The 20,307-nt window shown below is 43.2% G+C and overlaps 2 protein-coding genes across 6 annotated transcripts; one reads left to right on the top strand and one right to left on the bottom strand.

Moving 5' to 3' along the window:
* Positions 1-3,373: 3,373 nt before the first annotated feature.
* Haus2 (HAUS augmin like complex subunit 2) lies at positions 3,374-14,320 on the bottom strand. 2 transcript variants are annotated; one of them, XM_042687935.1, is made up of 6 exons: positions 14,171-14,320; positions 11,186-11,278; positions 9,956-10,025; positions 7,474-7,606; positions 4,709-4,817; positions 3,374-3,781 (listed from the first exon to the last, which is right to left on the bottom strand). In XM_042687935.1, exons 1-6 carry the CDS (start codon positions 14,261-14,263, stop codon positions 3,581-3,583), a joined length of 699 nt encoding a protein of 232 aa, XP_042543869.1. In that variant the 5' UTR covers positions 14,264-14,320; the 3' UTR covers positions 3,374-3,580. The 2 variants fall into 2 exon arrangements, with proteins under 2 accessions (XP_042543869.1, XP_042543870.1); XM_042687936.1 differs by lacking the exons at positions 7,474-7,606; positions 11,186-11,278; positions 14,171-14,320.
* A 10-nt stretch (positions 14,321-14,330) lies between these two features.
* On the top strand, positions 14,331-19,919 carry Lrrc57 (leucine rich repeat containing 57). Of its 4 annotated transcripts, XM_042687933.1 has the most exons (7): positions 14,606-14,635; positions 14,666-14,691; positions 14,761-14,866; positions 14,948-15,086; positions 15,653-15,921; positions 17,914-18,099; positions 18,790-19,919. In XM_042687933.1, exons 3-7 carry the CDS (start codon positions 14,783-14,785, stop codon positions 18,829-18,831), a joined length of 720 nt encoding a protein of 239 aa, XP_042543867.1. In that variant the 5' UTR covers positions 14,606-14,635; positions 14,666-14,691; positions 14,761-14,782; the 3' UTR covers positions 18,832-19,919. The 4 variants fall into 4 exon arrangements, with proteins under 4 accessions (XP_042543868.1, XP_042543865.1, XP_042543866.1 ...); XM_042687934.1 differs by lacking the exons at positions 14,606-14,635; positions 14,666-14,691 and adding an exon at positions 14,331-14,418 and having other exon boundaries at positions 14,742-14,866; XM_042687931.1 differs by lacking the exons at positions 14,606-14,635; positions 14,666-14,691 and adding an exon at positions 14,375-14,448.
* The last annotated feature ends 388 nt before the right edge of the window (positions 19,920-20,307 follow it).

Genomic DNA, 20,307 nt, shown 5'->3' with positions numbered 1-20,307 from the left:
GCGCGGCCACACCCCCGGCCGTCCCAGCTCGCCTCCAGCGCCTCGCGGGACGGCCCCGCCAAGCGCGAGCTGCAACCCGAGGGGGCGGGGCTTGTCAGAGCCTAGACCAATCCTGAGCCCAGTAGGCGGGAGAACGCTTGGCTTTCCCGCCCCCGTTCCGCCCCACACGCCTCTTGGAGGAAATCCCCGCCCAAGCCTCAGCCCAAGCCCGAGAAGGGCGGCACCTGCCAGAGCATTGACCAATCCTAAGCCGAGTTAGCGGAAGTTTGGCCCGCCCAATTCGCCCCGCCCCTAGATTCCCTCGGTGATACCCGGCTGGAGAGAGCGCCCGGGGCGGTGCTACTGAGCACCAGCCAATCGCGAGCGGGCAGACTCGGGTCCGCAGCGTGGAACCTGTTTTCCTCGGAGCCCGCACACCTAAAACTAGGCTTTCGAACTCGGTGCTCTTGCTGCATAATCAAACAACTCTGGTAAGTATTGGCCAATGCTTGGAAGTTGATCAATTTGCCAAATATTTCTTGTTCGCAGAGTTGGCCGAGGCTGTCAATGCCGTACTTAAAACTTTGGGGCGTCGCAGCTCAGGCCTGTCATCCTAGCTACTCAGGAGGCTGAGATCTGAGGATCGCGGTTCGAAGCCAGCATACACCCCCCGCCCCGCCCCGCCCCACCCCGGGCAGAAAGTCTCCGTGAGACTCTTTATCTCCAACTACTCAGAAAAAGCCAGAAGTAGTGCCGTGGTTCCAGTGGTACAGCGCTAGCCTTGAAGACAACGAGGCTCAGGACAGCAGCCCCCCACCCCAAGGCACTGAGTTCAAACCCCAAGAACAAATACACACACACACATATACATACATACATACATACATAAAATCTAGGGGCCAAAGTGAAATAGGCTAACCTGATGATTTTGCAGTTTGAAGCAAGGATCCTTGAGTGTGGAGGATTGTGGAGTGTGTAAACACTCCAGTAATGTGTGTGTATAAACACTCTCCCAAATAATGGAATCTCTCAAGTATCCTAAAAGGTCCTAGCCACCCCTGGCTGTGTTTACAGCAGTATCAAGCCCTGCTCTAAGTCTCTGCCTCCATGGAAATTAGAATCTATGCAGAGGGGAAAGGAGACATCCCTAAAAATGTAACATTGCCAAATGGTGCTATGAGTAATGGAAAATAAAAATCAGAGAAAGGTAATATAGTAATGATCTCCATGTATGTAGGCAAAGTTGAACTTCAGGAAAGCCCTCACTGATAGGGTGGCATGTGAATTGACATCAAGAAAGTGAAGTAATAGGACTGAGGATGTGACTTGCCTAGTATGCATGAAGCCCTGGGCTTGATTCCTCAGTACCACATAAACAGGAAAAGCTGCAAGTAGTAGAATGCTAGCCTTGAGCAAAAAGAAGCTCAGGGACAGGGCTCAAACTCCAGGAGTGGCCAAAAAAAACAACAAAAAAAGTGAAGTAATGAAGGTACTCAGTTAATTTAACTTGTATTTCGAAAGTAAGCTCCTATTAAAACAGGCATTACTCTAAGCTCATAGAAATTAAGCAAAACCTCATGGAGCTGGGTGAGAGAAACTAATGATAAAAGTAAAACAACTTCAAATGTCTACCAGATTAGCTAAGGAGAAAAGAGTGGAAAAGGGAATAGAAAACAAGCAAAAGAGGGTTATGAAATTTTCAGTATGATCAGGAGAATCCTCAATGAAAATTTGAATGATGCCGGAAAAATACACAGGATGCAAAGAATTGCCACACAACTTGGTGTGGCAGTCAACTGTAATTTCAACACTCAGGAAGCAAGGGGATCATGACTTCAAGGCCAGTGTGAGTTACCTACCAGACCTTATCTCAAATGGAAAAAAACAAACAGCAGAAACTTTAAGGGAATATGAAAGAAGCCAGTTTAGATAGAATATAGTGACAGAAGGAGTATCATGACGGTAGCAGTGAAGCATGGATTGGGCATAACTCAGAGGTAAAGCACTTCCCTAGCAAGCATGAGGTCCTGAGCCTTCCTAGCAATAAACAAAAAGGGCCAGTGGATGTAGTTCATTGATAGAAGGGATACCCTGTATGCAAAAGGCACTGGACTTACTCTCCAGCACCACTAAAACAAGCAAACAACACATGAAAAATAACAAAGAGAAAAGGTATAGGGCAAAATCTGGGGAAAATGTTCTAGTCTTCTTGCAGTACAGTTCTAGTCTTCTTGCCAGTACAATCATACAGACATGCTTCAGTCTCCAAAGTATGAAATGTTCCAATCAAAGAAAGCTTAGTTGGAGATGCACTGCCCAGGATTTTTAAGGACTAGTCATATAGGTACCTTTTACCTAACATGCACCCAAATTCTACATTTCTAGAAGGAAAGTAAATGTGCAAAGGGCTTGCACACTTTGAACAACTTCCCAGTGAGAATGAGGGATTCTCCTGCTATCTAAGTTCCCATATGTGTCAGAGAAGGACTGATCCTGTAAACAGGCTCTTTAAAGGACATTAGGCCTACTATATTATTCTCTGTACACTGAGTGTCATTCCCACAGAAAAAACCACCATAAGCATTTTTAAATTTTGGGAATTGCTTCAGATTCAGAAACATGCACTTAAAAAAAAAAAAAAAAAGACAGCTGGATGCCGGTGGCTCACGGCTATAATCCTGGTTACTCAGGAAGCTGAGATCTGAGGATCACAGTTCAAAGCCAGCCTGGGCAGTAAAGTCTGCGAGACTCTTATCTCTAATAAACCAGAAAACTGGAAGTGGATCTGTGGCTCAAGTGGTAGAGTGTTCCACCTTGAGCTGAGGTACAGTGCCAAGGCCCAAAGTTCAAGCCCCATGACTGACAAAAAAAAAAAGTAACTCACATAAAAAGTTGAAATATAGGGCTGGGAACTCAGTGGTAGAGCGCGTGCCTTGCATGCATGAAGCCCTGGGTTCGATTCCTCAGCACCACATAAGCAAAAAGAAAAAAGCCGGAAGTGGCGCTGTGGCTCAAGTGGTAGGGCACTAGCCTTGAGCTGAAGAGCTGAGGGACAGTGCCCTGGCCCAGAGTTCAAGCCCCACAACAGACAAAAAAAAAAAACAACTGAAATATATTTTTGCAATCACAACTGAGACACTAAGAAAGGAAGTCAAAGTCACATTAGGATGTCCCTTTAGGCTACTTTTAAGATACTGATTAAAAATTCAAGTGTATATCTTACAAAACTGAAAAGAGTAAGAGGGAATGGGTGGGTAGGAGGGATGGGTGAAACATCGACCTAGATGCATTATATTCATAAACTACTTTGTTAAATGGCAACTCCTGTGTATAACTACTTAAAGATAAATAAATAAATCATCCATAAAAAAGACAAGAAAAATACCTCCTGGGCAATGGTTAATTTACTTTTTAATTATCATAACTAAGTTAGATCTCCATTACTGAAGAACAGAATATAAACATATAGAAAAAACAAAATGAACCTAAATCTTGGTATTCCAATATTTCCATCAGCAAATTCTATAAATATCCATGTCACAGTTAACTAGAAATTGACCTTGTATGACTATATACAATTCAGCAAAAATAAAGTGGATAATCACTTGGTATCAATACTTTGAGCATGAACTTTAGAAGTACAAGATAGTATAAAGCCATGTTTATGAAGATGATTTTCTTCAGCTAGTACTTTGGGGATACTCAAGGAAACTTCCTTTTGTTTTTCTCGCCATTTGAGTATATTTTCTGCAAGTTCTTCTGTCTCATTCACCAAAATGTCCATCTTGGCTAAAGCCTGGCTCTGTAACATTAGAAAGAAAAAGAAGAGAGAAATCTTATTTATCATTATTTCATTATCATATCACAAATGGTGAATTGAAACCCTTTTCTACAACTATTTAAAGATAATAAAAATATAGAGTTTGAAACTCTGTTTCTGCCAGGAGCTAGTGGCTCACACTTACAATCCTAGCTACTCAGGAGGCTAAGATCTGAGGGTCGAGGTTCTAAGCCAGCACTAAACCAGCCTGGGTAGGAAAGGCCATGAGACTCAAGTGGTAGAACACTACCTTCAGCAAAAAAATCTCAGGGATAGCGCCCAGGCACTGAGTTCAAGCCCCATGACTGACAAAAAAAAAAAAAAAAGCCCTCTTCTGATTTTAAAAATTAATTAGCCATAGTATTAATCATTAAAAAGCTAAATAAGCCAGGTGGGCATGGCTCACACCTGTAATCCTCGCTGCTTAGGAGGCTGAGATCTGAGGAATGTAGTTCAAAGTCAACCCAGGCAGGAAAGTCTGAGATTTTTATCTCTGATTAGCCAACAGAAAACCAGAAGTGGTACAGTGGCTCAAAATGGTAGAGCATTAGCCTTGAGAAAAGAGCCTCAGGAATAGCATCCCAGGCTCTGAGTTCAAGCCCCATGACCAGAAAAAAATTGTTAAGCGAGAGCTAGGTATAGTGATACATGCCTGTAAAGGCTAACACTCCAGAGATGAAGACAGGAGGATTATGAGTTTAATTCTATTTTGGGTTACACAGTGAGACCTTGTCTCAAAAAAAAAACCCAAGGACTGTAGTTACATAGCTCAGTGGTAGACTTCTTTCCTAGGCGTTGGGTGTGATCCCCAGCACCCTCCACCTCCACACACACAAAGAACTTAAGCAAGGAAACTATATCTGAGAGTCTAGCTTCAAGAGAACTAAAGATACCTAGATCAACACTCACCATTTTCTTTAGATTTGCATCTAAATGAGGAATATTTCTAATTATTTCAAGATGGGTTTCCAGTTTCTCAATAAAAGTCACAGCCAATTCCAGCAAACATACCATGTGTCTGAAAAAAGAAGATAAAATTTTGCTTTAGTTATGATTCCTTTCTTTTCTAACTTTAATTAGGATTTTTTTTTTGGGGGGGGGGGCAGTCCTGGGGCTAGAATCAGGGCCTGGGCACCGTCCTTGAGCTTCTTTTGCTCAAGGCTAGAGCTCTATCACTTAAGCCACAGCACCACTTCTGCTTTCTCTGTTTATGTGATACTGAGGAATTAAACCCAGAGCTTCAAGCACCGTAGGCAAGCACTCTACCATTAACCCACATTCCCAGCCCAGGATTCTTATTTTTTATTTTCCTTTCCTGTCCAGGCTGTCTTCAAACTGAGATCCTTGAATCTCAGCCTCCTGAGTAGCTAGGATTACAGGCTCATGCCGGAATCATTATAGAACTCTTAATTTGAAATAAATGGATTATAATCAACCAAATGAGTCAGTAGGTTTATTGCATTCATGGAAATAATCAGTGATAAAGATTGTTCTCTGGGGGCTGGGAAGGTGGCTCAGTGGTAGAGCGTTTGCCTTGCATGCCTGAGGCCCTGGGTTCGATTCCTCAGCACCACATAAGCACAAAGAAAAAAGCCAGAAGTGGCATTGTTGCTCAAGTGGGTAGAGCACTAGCCTTGAGCTGAAGAACTGAGGGACAGCGCCCAGGCCCAGAGTTCAGGCCCCACGACTGGATCCCCCCCACCCCGCCCCCCAAAAAAAAGAAAGAAAAGAGTCTCGTGGAGTCTCTTTTTCTACTTGTCTCTATATTAACATGTTACACTAAAATAAATCCTTGTTAAAATTAAAAATCAAAAGCAGCCAGGCATTGGTGGCTTACATGGTTTACACCTATAATCCTAGATATTCAGGAGGCTGAGATATGAGGACTGCAGTTTGAAGCCAGCCTAGGCAGGAAAGTCTGTGAGATTAGCTCCAATTAAATCACAGAAAATGGGAGAAGAGTCATATAACTGTAACCCCTCTGTATAGCATCTTTACAACAAAATAAAATGAAAAAGAAAAAAGAAGGCAGGAGTGGCACAGTGGCTCAAGTGGTAGAGTGCTAACTCTGAGAAAATGGAGCTCAGTGACAGTGACCAGGCCCAGAGTTTAAGCCTCAAGACTGGCAAAAAAAAAAAAAAAAATTAAACTATATTTAAAATTTTTAAATAAATAAAAAACAAAATCTATTCCTGACACTTTGATACTGTTGTGGGCTAGGAAGGTGGCTCAGTGGTAGAGTGCTTGCCTAGCATGCATGAAGCCCTGGGTTCCATTCCTCAGCACCACATACACAGAAAAAGCCAGAAGTGGTGCTGAAGCTCAAGTGGTAAAGCACTAGTCTTGAGCAAAAGAAGCTTAGGGACAGTGCCCATGCCCAGAGTTCAATCCTTAGGACTGGCCAAAAAAAGAGAGGTACTGTTGGCCCACACCCATAATCCTTGCTACCAAAGAGGCTGAGATACAGTGGATTGCAGTTCAAATCCAGCCTGGGCAGAAAAGTCTAAGAGACTCCATCTCCAAAAAGCAGGGGTTGGAGGCATAACTCCAAGTGGTAGAGCCCAGCTGCACAAGCCAAGCTAGAGCCCTGAGTTTAAGCCCTGATACCACAAAAACAAAAGATACTGATTTGTTACCAAGGCAGCTAATGAAGCAGTGGTAGAAAAAGCAATCATATGCCCAAATGCTTCCTTCATTATTATTATTATTTTGCTGGTCATGGGCCTTGAACTCAGGGCCTGAGCACTGTCCCTGAGCCTCTCTGCGCATGGCTAGAGCTCTACCACTTCAGCCACAGCACCACTTCCAGCCTTTTCAGTTTATATGGTACTGAGGAATCAAACCCAGGGCTTTCTGCATGCTAAGCAAGCACTTTACCACTAAGCCACATTCTCAGCCTTTCCTTCATTATTTTTAATAATAATCTACACTTTAATATTTGCAATGCTCCTTGGAGAAACAGCAATACAAACCATTTCCATCCTTTGGACTAGGAAATTAAGGCAAAATTTAAATTATCTGTACAAGACTTTGAGGCAAATAAGCCACAGAGATGAGACTAGAACCCTGGGTTTTTTCCTGTCTTAATCAAAACTGTTTTCATCTGTCCATATTAAACACTTTCAACACAATTTATATATAGAGGCAATATCAATTTAATAATAAATTTACAAAAAAGTCTACACCTACGTACCTTGCTACGTTATGTATCTACTTTTTTTTCACTAAAACTGCAATTTATAACTCCTCTATAACTATAATGATTTTTTTTTGTTGGTCATGGGGCTTGAACTCTGGGCTTGGGCGCTGTCCCTCAGCTCTTCAGCTCAAGGCGAGCACTGTGCTGCTTGAGCCAGAGCACCACTTCCAGTTTTCTAGTGGTTAATTGGAGGTAAGAGTTTCACGGACTTTTCTGCCCAGGTTGGCTTTGAACCGTGATCCTCAGATCTCAGCCTCCTCAGTAGCTAGGACTACAGGTGTGAGCCACCAGAGCCTGACTAACTATAATGATTTTAAAGTAAAGGATTTTCTTTCACCTTTAATGTATTGACATTAATACTGTAAACAAATACAACCAATAATAAATACATTGCTTCATGAATCATGTTACAAAACAACTACTAGTGTAAACCAAAACTACCCTCAGAAAATGCATTTCTACTTCTCCGTCCAACCTGTGATAAACAGCTTCCAGAGGTAAGTTTTCCTGGCACATGGGCTTCAGCAGTCTTTGCCTCAGGGACCTCTTCTCTTTTAGCACAGCTTCTAAATGGCTATTCATGCTTTGCAGAGTCTGACACTTTTGAGCTACAGTCAACAACAGAAATTAAAGTCACTAATTTCTTCTTTGATTTGGCAATACCAACATCAAAAATTAATCACAGGCTGGGAAGGTGGCTCAGTGGTAGAGCGCTTGCCTTGCATGCATGAGGCCCTGGGTTCAATTCCTCAGCACCACATAAGAAAAAAGAAAAAAGCCGGAAGTGGTGCTGTGGCTCAAGTGGTAGAGCGCTCTCCTTGAGTTGAAGAGCTGAGGAACAGCGCCCAGGCCCAGAGTTCAGGCCCCACGACCGGACCCCCGCCCCCCAAAAAAAAAAAAAATTAATCTCAAGCCAAGTATGGTGGCACAAGTTGTAATTTCAGCACTTGGAGTCTGAGGCAGAAGATCACCTGAGGTCAGGAGTTTGAAACCAGCCTGGGCAACAGAACTAAAACTCCACCTTAAAAAAAAGTAAATAAAATAAAACTCCATAATTTCTCTTCTAAATAGCTCCTCTTGGCCAGATGTTATAATAATATTCATTTTCAACTACTTTCTCTTTCCTGCTGACAATCAAATCTAGTGCTAAATTCTTCTTGCGCCTCCTACATCTCATTCAATGATTATAGCCAGAGCCACATTCTTCACATAAAGTTTCTTCTATCTGACAGCTATCCTATCCTATTACTTACTTTTCCTATCCTCCTCTTAACATTATTTACTAGGAACATTAAAAAACATAATCTTGCCAGGTGCTGGTAGCTTAAGAACTGATCACAGTCCAAAATCCACCTGGGAAAGAAAGTCCAGGAGAATCTTATCTCCAATTAACCAAAAAGCCAGAAGTGGAGCTGTGGCTCAAGTGGTAGAGTGCTAGCCTTGAGCAAAAGAAGCTCAGGGACAGTTCCCAGGTCTGAAGGGGTGAGAGGGAGGAGGGAAGGGAGCCTTTGCTTATACTGTCTATCCCCCCCCTATTTATGCAATTAGACTGACAGCAAAGGCATGTTCATTCCCACCACAAGGGACCAAAGACCAGCCATGACTTCAGAGACTGGAATGTACTACCAAAAACTAACTGGAACTGAAAAGACCATACAAAAGGGGTTCCAATACATGTTACCTATCCTTTTACTTAGGTGGAGCTTAGGTACCTTCCAACATTGGCTTCTACTTGAATTCTGCTCAGGGTATCTCGGAGGTACAGGCATGTAAGTTTATATGCTTCTGGTAAGCTTGACAGAATGTGCACACCAACCTAAATATAAATAGCCAGGTAACACAGCATCTTAAATTCCTCAAGATTGAGGAATGTATGAGACAAAGAGTGAACTGTAATGGGTCTGTGGGAATTCGGATTCCTGCAGTAAATTCCATGGTGGAAGTTAAAGTTGTCCCCCATTGGAAGGTGGTATAAAGTCTTTAGGAGATCCATGGTAAGAAGTACTTAACATAGTTCTCTTGGGATTCTGGTTAGTATTTAGTTCTCTTGGATGGGTTGTCTTAAAAGAATAATCCTGACCCCTGAATCTTTTTTTTTTTTTTGGTCGATTGTGGGACTTGAACTCTGGGCCTGAGTGCTGTCCCTGCACTCTTCAGCTCAAGGTGAGCAGTCTACCACTTAAGCCACAGCACCACTTCCGGTTTTCTAGTGATTTTTTAGAGATAAGAGTCTCACGGACTTTCCTGCCTGGGGTGGCTTTGAACCGCGATCCTCAGATCTCAGCCTCCTGAGTAGCTAGGATTACAGGCGTGAGCCACTGGGGCCCGGCTCCCTGAATCTCTTTTGCCATGGGATCTTTACTTCTTGCCAAATGTTCTACCATTGTGATGGCATGGACCACAAAGTCCTCACTATAGCCAAAAGTCAATGCCGTGTCTTGAGATCTATCAAACTGTGCACTAAACAAAGTTTTCTACTGTTTACTTTAGCCAGTATCATATGCTGCGTTATAGCAACAGAAAGCAGACTACAGGAGCTAATTTAGTTTTGTTTCGTTTTGTTTTTGTTTGTTTTTGGGTCCAGTCATGGGTCCTGAACTCTGGGCCTGGGCGCTGTCCCTCAGCTCTTCAGCTCAATGCTAACGCTCTACCACTTGAGCCACAGCGCCACTTCCAGCTTTTTTTCTTTTTTGCTTATGTGGTGCTGAGGAATCGAACCCAGGGCCTCATGCATGCAAGGCAAGCCCTCTACCACTGAGTCACTTTCCTAGCCCCGGAGCTAATTTAGATCATTGTCTATGCTATCTGCACTAGTGAAGTTAAACAGAAGACTTTGGTTAGTTATGGGACCTAACTCAGAAAAATTATGACACATCAAAATCTTACTGCCTGGTGCTTATTTATAATAATCCAAGAAGTTGTATTTCCAAGCTTACCCACTTAAATAAATCACTTACTCAAATAGAAAGGATGAATAACGTCTGCTGACTCTTTTTCTAGTTCCAGAAGCTCAATTTCCAGGCTTTTCTACAGTAGAAACAAAACTAACATTAGCTCTACCTGGAAAGTACCCTGCAGTTAAAGGCTTAAATACTGATAAAATGGACAGTCTTTAAACTAACAACACTTTAATTAATTAATTTATTTATTTAGTCAGTCCTGGGGCTTGAACTAAGAGTCTGGGCAGTGTCCCTGAGCTTCTTTTGCTCAAGTCTAGCACTCTACCACTTGAGCCACAGTGCCACTTCTGGCTTTTTCTGTTTATGTGGTATTAAGGAATCGAACCCAGGGTTTCATGCATGCTAGGAAAGCCCTCTACCACTCAGCCACATTCCCAGCCCCCAAAAAACATGTTATATCATTCCTGAAGTAGAAAGCAGAAGGATGATTTGTGCAATGGCCTGGGTTATTTATTGAAATTTTCATTCTGTTATTCCTGTTCTCCTATAGTTCCATTGTAGTTATCCTTACAACAATTCACTACTACTTGAAACTACTACAATAAACCTCTATCCAGCTACATGTTAGACACTGTTCTAAGAGCAAGGGAATTATGTTTAAATCAATGTTTTAGTTTTATTTTGGTGCTGGAATTAAAGCCAGGTCCCTGCATATAATAAGCACTTGCACTTCTGCTGAACTATATATATACCCCAGCCTAAGGTTTTTAAATATTTTTTATTATAAAAATACTGTACAGAGGGGTTACAGTTAACATGAGTAAGATAATAAATACATTTTCTATTGAGCATTGTTACCTTCTCCTTTGTTTTTCCCCTACTATCCCTTTCCTCCCCACCTCCCCAACTCCTCCCTCCCTCCCCCACCCAAGTTCTAAAGTTGGTTTTCAAGAATGTCTTGTACTTCTCATTGTTACAATGGGTCAACCTGTAAGATTTTTTTTTTTCTCTGTAGAAGTAAAAAGAAAGGGCTGGGAAGGTGGATCAGTGGTAGAGCGTTCACCTTGCATGCATGAGGCCCTGGGTTTGATTCCCCAGCACCACATAAGCAAAAAAGAAAAAAAGCCGGAAGTGGCGCTGTGGCTCAAGTGGTAGAATGCTAGCCTTGAGCTGAAGAGCTGACAGCGCCCAGGCCCAGAGTTCAGGCCCCACGACCGGACCCAAAAATAAAAAATAGAAAATTAAAAAATAGAAGAAGTAAAAAGAAAACAGATCAACATAACTTACCTGGTAGATTTCAGCTTGAATATTATTGATCTGCTGTAATCTGGAGAAATTCTCAAAGCAAGGAGCTGTTTTCTTGGACATATTTAACATTTCCTATTGGTAAACAGAGAAAACAGCAGTATATCAAAAAAGTTTCTGTGAACACTGGGATAGTATGGCCAGGGTTTTAAAGGACTTTACACTCAACAATGCCCACAAACATGAAGAACAGAGCAAAACAGTAGCTATGCATATATCATGTTTTTAGAATCTTTCACTGTTACAAATCTCTTGCTCTAGTATTTTAAAAAGAAATAACAAGAAAGCCAGATACTGGTGGCTCATACCTATAATCCTAGCTACTCAGGAGGCTGAGATTTGAGGATCCCAGTTCAAAGCCAGCCCATGCGGGAAAGTCTGTGAGAATCTTGTCTCCAATAAATTACCCAGAAAAGACTAGAAGTGGCACTGTGGCTCAAGTGGTAGAGCGCTAGCTTTGAGCACAAAGAGGTTCAGGGACAGTTCCCAGGACCACAGTTCAAGCCCTGGGATTGGCAAAAAGAAAAGAAAGAAAGAAAAAACAAAAAAGAATCATTTTGTACTATTTCCTAAAGTACAATGCACAAAAGGTTTGTATTACTGATAGCTTATGGGAGGACTTTTGAAGGCTGAGGTTGTGAAAGAATTACCTCTGTCCTTCCAAATGACCTAGAAGTTTCTCTGACCTTCCTGGAGGTAAAATGCAACACTTCTCCCTCCTGTGGAATTATTTACTTGATTAATCAGATGATATAAATTACATATGAATCAATCACTCTGTCTTTGTTCATATTTACTGTCTTGTATAAATTAATGTTTGTGTTTTCTGTAAAAGCTACTCCTTTTAAAATTTCTCATCCTTAGCTGGGCGATGGTGGCTCATGGCTGTAATCCTAGCTACTCAGGAGGCTGAGATCTGAGGATCATGGTTCAAAGCCAGCCCAGGCAGGGAAGTCTGTGAGATTCTTATCTCCAATAAACCACTAGAAAACTGGAAGTGACCCTGTGGCTCAAACGGTAGAGCACTCGCCTTGAGCTGAAGAGCTGAGGGACAGCGCCCAAGCCCAGAGTTCAAGCCCCACGACCAGCCAAAAAAAAAAAAAATCTCATCCTTGGGCTGTGAATGTGGCCTAGAGGTAGTGTGCTTGCCTAGCATGCATAAAGCCCTGGGTTCGATTCCTCAGTACCACATAAACAGAAAAGGCCAGAAGTGGCGCTGTGGTTCAAGTGGTACAGTGGTCTGAGCCCAGAGAGGCTTAGGGACAGATGTCCAGGCCCTGAGTTCAAGCCCCAAGACTGGCCAAAAATAAATAAATAATATAAAACAAAAATTTCTCATCCTTATTGATCTGAGTTACACTGGTATTTTATGTTGCAGGTTGTTTCAAAATACAAATATAACCTTCTTCATCCCTTGGTTTCATCCTCTTGACTCTGCTTATTAGGTTTTAGTTTCTTAATTTATAGAAGCCAGAAGTAGAACTGTGGCTTAAGCCTTGAGCAAAACAGCTCAAGGGAGCTCCCATGCTCTGAGTTCAAACCCCAGGAACAGCATTTAAAAAAAAAATTAAAGCCGGGGGCTGGTGGCTCACGCCTGTAATCCTAGCTACTCAGGAGGCTGAGATCTGAGGATCCCGTTTCAAAGCCAGCCCGGGCAGGAGAGACCGTGAGACTCCTATCTCCAATAAACCACCAGAAAACCGGAAGTGGCGCTGTAGCTCAAGTGGTAGAGTGCTCACCTTGAGCTGAAGAGCTGAGGGACAGCGCCCATGCCCAGAGTTCAAGCCCCACGACCGACAAAAAAAAAAAAAATTAAAATAAAAAAGCCTTGCTGTGGCTGGGTGCCAGAGGTTTATGATGATCAAAGTGCAAAGCCAGCCTAGACAGAAATGTTCACGAGACCCTTACCTCCAAAATAACCAGCAAAACACAAAATAACTAGCAAAAAACCAGAAGGAGTTGTAGGCATGTCTAACATGGCAGAGTGTTAGCTGATGAAACAAACCAACCTACCAAGCAAGAGTCCTCAGCATGGTATCAGCAGCCCTCCCTCAAAAATGCCTTAAGGTATTAGAAGTCTCTAACGAATTTTGTACAAATATATAATTATACATTTCTATAAATCATTGCTAATTTCTGCAGATGAGTTTACCTTTTAAACTATTCTGTTTTCTCTTTATACCAAAATTCCTTCCCCACCCTAAAACTGTCACCTCTGCAGCTAATCTTTTTTCTCTCCTCACAATTAACGTGTCTCTATTTACGTTCCAGTCTTCTGCATCTTTTTCCTCTAGTATCCTTTCTTCTTCTTCTTTTTTACCTTTAAAAGATGCTCTTAGAGAGAGCAAGGGAAGAGTTGACGTTGTCCAGATGGCAATGTACTCTTTACCTGATTTAGGTAACTGTAACCCCTCTGTACATCACCACTATAATAACAATAATCTTTAAAAAAAAAAAAAAAAAAACAACTCTAAGCAGGGGCTGGAGGCTTAGTCCAGTGGAAGAGCACTTGCTTGGCAAGTGCAAGGCCCTGAGTTCGATCCTCATCTCTGGCTCAGTGGTAGAGCGCTTGCCTTGCATGCATGAGGCCTTGGGTTCGATTCCTCAGCACCACATAAGCAGAAAAAGCCGGAAGTGTCGCTGTGGCTCAAGTGGTAGAGTGCTCGCCTTGAGCTGAAGAGCTGAGGGACAGCGCGCAGGCCCCGAGTTCAAACCCCACGACGGACCGAAAAATAAACAGTCTAATCTAGCCGAAACGCCATCCCCTCAGATCCTCGCTTTCAAAGGAACCTTCGTCAGAAAGGTTCCGGCAGCTGCCCGCCAGCGGCTCCGTCCCCTCGGCCCCAGCCCAGCGGCCCGGCCCGGACCCCCCCACCCCTCCCACGGCCCCCACCACCACCTCACAGCCCAATTCTGTCGCCACCGGAGGCGCCCCGTTGACGACGCCATCGCCGCCTTCACCCGCACCTCAGTGACCATCCCTGAAGTCACCAACTGGTTCAGCAGCAGGCCAGCTGCGTTGGACGCGCTGGCCGGGTCCCACGGGTTGGGAACCGCCATGACGGTTGAAACGAACCTCCCGGGCTGGCGCCGGGAACGGTGAAGAGAAGGCGGGGCCGGGGAGAACGCGCGGCGCCGCTCGATGACGTCACAGGGCGTGCCCGCCCTGGCGGAAGCCCGGGCAGCGCATCCCAGGCGAGCGCGGGTTCCCGGGGGTCGCCTGTCTGCAGCCGAGCCCGTAGACGGCGAGTTCTTCCCTCCTCCCCGCCCCCCGCCCCCCGCGCCGCCACCCTCCCGCACCCACCCCCACCCCACCCCGCCCCGGCTCCTGCAAAGGCGCCTGGCTCACTGTACGGCTGCACAGCACAACGCAAACCGAAGCATCAGGACTTGGTAGTCCTGCCCGTTCTTTGCTGGTCACTCTTGGGCTGCCCCCCCGCCCCGCCCCTCCGCCTCCCCACACCCCGGGATCCTGGGATCGGAAGGAGGTGACAGCTGACCCGGCGCCCGTGTGGCCTGGACCCCGGAACGGTGACAGTCATACTTCCTTCCCGCAGGGACCTGAGCCGCGGCGCCAGGATGGGAAACAGTGCCCTCCGCGCTCACGTAGAAACGGCGCAGAAAACTGGTGTGTTTCAGCTGAAGGATCGCGGGCTGACTGAGGTGAGTCCGGGTGGGGGGGAGATGGGGTGAGAAGGTCTGTCGGTGAGGGATTCTCCACGCTGGTCAACTCCCTCTCTCCAGTTCCCCTCAGAGTTGCAGAAGCTGAGCAGCAACCTTAGGACCATCGACTTGTCCAACAACAAGATCGACAGCCTCCCGCCCGTGCTGATAGGGAAGTTCACTCTGCTCAAGAGCCTCTCCCTGAACAACAACAAACTGAGTATGGCTTTCCCCCCCCCCCCCCCTTTTTTCTTTTTGGCTGCCTCGGTATTGTCGGCTCCTCGTGATCAGCAGTTAGGAAGGGTTAGTGTTCTCTTACAAGCTCATTTTCGTTGTTGTAAAACAGTTCAGAGGACGCAAAGATGCAGAGTATGAGAGTCCTTGAAGCTTTCTACCCCTGAAGGTGTCCATCCTCGTAGATGGACTACGTACTATAAGGATTACTGCTGGGTGAATTTGGACTTGAAAGGCCTTTGGAATATGATGTAAAACGAAAGTTTTCTTATTTGGAAGGATTGAATAAGAGCCTTCCCCAAATTGTCCCATTGTGCCATTACACACACAAAAAAGAGCCCATTAGACATCTAAGTAAGTGCTCTCCAGTATTTTGTTGGTACTCTTGCCTTTGAATAGTAACTGTACTGGTAAATGCAAAACATAAAACCGGCATGTTTTAATAATTCTACATATATTAAAGGATTAATGCAGGTTGCCAGAGAGCTTATAAACTTTACTAAAGATATTTTTACAGCTTTGATTTATATTTTTTAATGTTTTCTTTGCTAGCTGTTCTGCCCGATGAGTTATGCAATCTGAAAAAACTAGAGACGTTAAGCCTGAACAACAATCACTTGAGAGAGCTGCCATCTACCTTTGGACAGCTCTCTGCCCTCAAGACCCTGAGTATCTCTGGGAACCAACTGGGAGCACTACCACCCCAACTTTGTAGCCTCCGGCACCTGGATGTAGTGGATCTCTCTAAAAACCAAATTCGGAGTATACCTGACACAGTGGGAGAGCTGCAGGCCATTGAACTCAACCTCAACCAGAACCAGGTCTTAAGCTTAGGGCTTTTTCGAAAACTAGCATGTATTTCAATTTATAATTGTTTTATAACCTCGTAACTGTAGTCATGCAGTGTCAGAGAAGATAAGAAATGTATATTCTATAAGTGAATTTCAATGCCCAAAGTGCCATGGAATTAATTTGGGTATGTTTGTAGTGTAGACTGTTTGGGAAAGAGTGGGATGAGTAACAAACAGGGTGAAATAATCTCAAAAATTATTTACTAAAAGCTCCACAAATCTTAAAAGTTCTTCAGATCATGTCAACATGCCCCTATACATGTAGTGAGTCTTGCCAGGGATCTAGTATGGGAATAAGAAATGCATAGATTCTGAGAGTCAGGTATCAGAGGTTGTCTTGATCTTTGTTAAACTTACATCCTGCTTTTGCCAAAACAACATCAACAAAAACAGCACATTTAAGTGATAGGCTTTCTGGTACTAGTCAATTTTATTGTTGGACAGCTTTATGTTTTCTTTTCCCCATTATTCTGGAAGCTTATCAGGCCCTGGGAACTTGTTTTGCATCATCACTGGACCTCATACGTAATTTTTCTTATTTAGTAAACCTAGGATGAAATCTAAGCATATGCATTTCTAGCGAGTTCTTGGTTTGGTTTCAAGGTGTGGCTCGGATGGTAGAGAACCAGCCAATGAGCGAAAGCAAGCATGTAATAGTGAGTTTGAGTCCCAATCTTGGATGGGGGGAAGGGAGGAGGGCGACTGGGAGAGGGAGAGGAGAGACAGACAGACAGACTGAGGACACAGAGAGAGAGAGAGAGATTGATTTCCTTCCTAGATGGTCTAGGATGATCAGTCTATAAAACTTGGTGACTTTGGGCTTGGGGCATAGGTCAGTGATAGAGCACTTGCCTAGCCATGCATGAAATGAAGCCCAGTTCCCAGCATGGGGAGAGGGGAGACTTCTCATCAGGGACTGAGAGACTTGGAAGCACTTAATCAGCAAAGGTGAATGAGTCAGTTACTTAGTATTGGCGTAAGCAAACAGTGCTATTAGGAATAGACATGCTGAGTTGATTGTAGTGAAGTTATCTAGGAGGAAATATTTTGCTGAAAGTTGGAGATAGAAAAGTGGAAGAGACGAGTAGATGGAAATCTAGGTATAGATTTTGAGGTCATGATGACTTATGAACAAAAATGAATGAGGTTGCTAACAGAAAAGATTAAATAATGAAGTAATTAAGGACTGTTTTTGAAAAATACCCATAAAGAAGGGAAGCTTTAAGCTGGGCGCTGGTGGCTCATGCCTGTAATCCTAGCTACTCAGGAGGCTGAGATCTGAGGATTGTGGTTCAAAGCCAGCCTGGGCAGGAAAATCTGTGAGACTCTTATCTCCAATAAACCACTCAGAAAACCAGAAATGGTGCTGTGGCTCAAGGTAGAGTGCTAGCCTTGAGTTGAAGAGCTGAGGGACAGTGCCCAGGCCCTGAGTTCAAGGCCCATAATGGACAAAAACAAAAAAGGGAAGCTATAGGTCAGAAAGAAAAGATAAGAATAGAAACTTAAGTGCTTAATACAGGAAAAGGTTTCAAGGAAGGGACAAGTTAAGATGAAATGCAATAGGGAGTGAGAACCATGGCAGTAAAGTGGTTTGTATTCATGAATACTGCAAAAGGTTGGCAGCAAATGTATCAAAATGTTTATAGTGATGATTTCTGGGTGGTAGCTTACAACTTTTTTTCCTCTAAACAGTATCAAAGTTTCTCTAATGAACATACAGCCCTTTTGTCAGAATATTTGTTTCCAAAAAGCCAATGCTGACCTTCAAAAAAAAAAAAAGCATCTTATTTTTAAAAGTGGAGGAGGAGTAACAGAAGGTATGTAACAGAGGCTTCTGCAGAGAGTAGGCAGTGAGAAAATGGAGGTGGGAAAGAACTAGGACGACCAAGTCAAGATTCTTTTTGTTGTTTTAATCTAGTAAAATGCATTTTCCCATTATCGTGCTCACTGTTGTCTCTGCAGATCTCTCAGATCTCAATAAAGATATCTTGCTGCCCTCGCCTTAAAGTTCTTCGCCTGGAAGAGAACTGTCTTGAGCTCAGCATGCTTCCACAGAGCATTCTCAGTGATTCCCAGATCTGTCTGCTTGCTGTGGAAGGGAATCTTTTTGAAATAAAGAAGCTTCGAGAACTGGAAGGCTATGATAAGGTATGTATTGCCATGCCCCTGCATTTCTAGGTACTCTTCAAGAGGTAACTCACATGTGTACATTTGCTCTTTCTCATTCGAAGAGGGCTCTAAAAACTGGCCACCTGGTCTTGTGTGAAGATGGTTTTCTCTATAGAAAGCTATTTTAAGGCATCTATTATGTGTGTGTGTGTGTGTGTGTGGTATGTGTGGTGTGTGTGTGTGTGGTATGTGTGGTGTGTGTGTGTGTGTGTGTGTGTGTGTGTGTGTGTGTGTGGTGTCAGTTCTGTGGCTTGAACTCAGAGCCTGGGTGCACTCCCTTAGCTTTTTCATTCAAGGGTAGCAAGGGTGGTGCTTCATTTGAGCCGCAGCTTCACTTCTGACATTTTGGTGATTAGTTGGAGATGAGTCTCATATGGACTTCCTGCCCAGGCTAGCTTCAAACCTGATCTCTGATTTCAGTCTTCTGAGTAGCTATGATCACAAGACATGTACCACTGATGCCTTGGCTATAAAACATCCTTTGAATATGTTTCTTATTAAATTAAAAAAAATTACATGCTTTACATTTGCCTCTAAAATTAGGCAAGCTTTTGTACACAATGGACCAAATCCAAAAACAAAAAACAGAAAAACAAAAACCTAAGTAACAAATAGCCTGACTTCAATTATGTCAAAATACCCCATATGTTTTTCTTTCGTGATTTTTAGTACATGGAGAGATTCACAGCCACCAAGAAGAAGTTTGCATGATGTTCTCCAGGACCATGGGGACCTTACAAGATGTTGACTTGGGAACCTCTGTTGGATTCTGGCTGAGCCAAAGGCTCAGGCCATTGTCAAGGAGATCTGCAGAAAGGAGATGACACTCCAGGAAATTACATTTCACTCAATGACCTTTCTTCCTTTTCAGGGCTATCTCAAGTAAGGAGACAGAGTCTTCCATTTTGAGTCATGAATAGGGCAATGGACAATAATGATCTTCAACATCCATCATTAGCTTGGCTTTAAGAAACCAGTTGCTAGTTGCTATTTATACAGCGAGGGGGTGCTGCCTGGTAACAGAATAGCTCCACACCACAGCTTGGAATTACGTTTCGTTTCAATGTGTGAGCTTCCATAAAGTTAGTGCCATTCCGTCTCTGTGTTACCACGTCCTAATTTTATGAAAACTTGTTATGGTTAATCCAAGAATTTAGGATTTTATCCCAGTCTGTCTGTTCAGCCGGCAGTTTATACTTGGAATTTAGACTGTACGTAAATATGTGGTGATTTTTTTTTTCCTATACTGGGGCTTAAAAGTAAGGCCTCACACTTGCTAGGCAAGTGCTGTGATCTTGATCAAAGTGTGCTTTGTTGGAGAAGCACTAACACAACACAAAAGGTATTTCCCAAGGCTGCAATAGCAAATTCTCTATTGCAGGTGCCTTACTGGTAGAAGACTCTGGAGAGCTAAAACTGTATATGCAACCCTTGTAAGATTTTAATAATCAAGATTTTCCTGAAGTTTTGTTAAAAAAAATCATGTCTTATTTCTGGTAATCTCTTCGCCCTTTTTGTATTTATAACTCTACTAATCAAATTACCTTTAAGAAATCATAGCTGCAATATTTTAGAACAACCCATGTTAATCAGGTTTATTCTCTAAATGAGGAAAACACTAAATAAACAATTTATAACTAACTTTGATGGGAAGCAAGGTTAATAGTCCTTTAAAGAAAGCACTCAACTTTAACTTGTAAACTGTCCTTTGTTCTTTGAAAGTAAACTGATTGGGAAGGAAAGTCTCATGTTCTTGTTTAGGACTGCTGAGTAATGAAATGCCTTCATGTGACTGATAATAACCCTTCTGTGGTTAGGAAGCTATAAAGGTGTATACTGTTTACATTGTTTTAAGAGTGAGTAGAATAAAGGAGAATGGCAAGGGGGGATGAGGATACATTGTATGCATGTATAGAAATGTCACAATGAGACCCCCTTAACAATGTATAGAAATGTCACAATGAGACCCCCTTGGAAAACTGATTTAACACAGGAAAAAGCTAACATAAAGGTAGAGGGGTTCAGACTGTCACTGACTGACATGAACATTTAGAAAGCTACCATTTGGTTCACTTTCTGACTTTATCTTACTGAAGATATACTGACAAATCTTTTTTTTTTTTTTTTTTTATGGGTCTAGTCGTGGGGCCTGACCCCTGGGCCTGGGTGCTGTCCTTCAGCTCTTCA

This window comes from Dipodomys spectabilis, unplaced genomic scaffold (genome assembly GCF_019054845.1).
Source record: "Dipodomys spectabilis isolate Male_0828 unplaced genomic scaffold, ASM1905484v1 ptg000108l, whole genome shotgun sequence".
Taxonomy (NCBI): domain Eukaryota; kingdom Metazoa; phylum Chordata; class Mammalia; order Rodentia; family Heteromyidae; genus Dipodomys; species Dipodomys spectabilis.
Note: the sequence above shows the minus strand (reverse complement) of the source record. Positions and strands in the feature narration are given on the sequence as shown.

Coding starts and splice junctions, on each gene's coding strand:
- Haus2 (XM_042687935.1), bottom strand. CDS start 14,263: ATGGCGGTTCCCAACCCGTGGGACCCGGCCAGCGCGTCCAACGCAGCT. Junction 10,026..11,185: donor TTCAAGCTGAAATCTACCAG/GTAAGTTATGTT, acceptor TTTCTACTGTAG/AAAAGCCTGGAAATTGAGCT. Junction 7,607..9,955: donor TATTCATCCTTTCTATTTGA/GTAAGTGATTTA, acceptor TGTTGACTGTAG/CTCAAAAGTGTCAGACTCTG.
- Lrrc57 (XM_042687934.1), top strand. CDS start 14,346: ATGACGTCACAGGGCGTGCCCGCCCTGGCGGAAGCCCGGGCAGCGCAT. Junction 15,922..17,913: donor TCAACCTCAACCAGAACCAG/GTCTTAAGCTTA, acceptor TTGTCTCTGCAG/ATCTCTCAGATCTCAATAAA. Junction 18,100..18,789: donor AACTGGAAGGCTATGATAAG/GTATGTATTGCC, acceptor CGTGATTTTTAG/TACATGGAGAGATTCACAGC.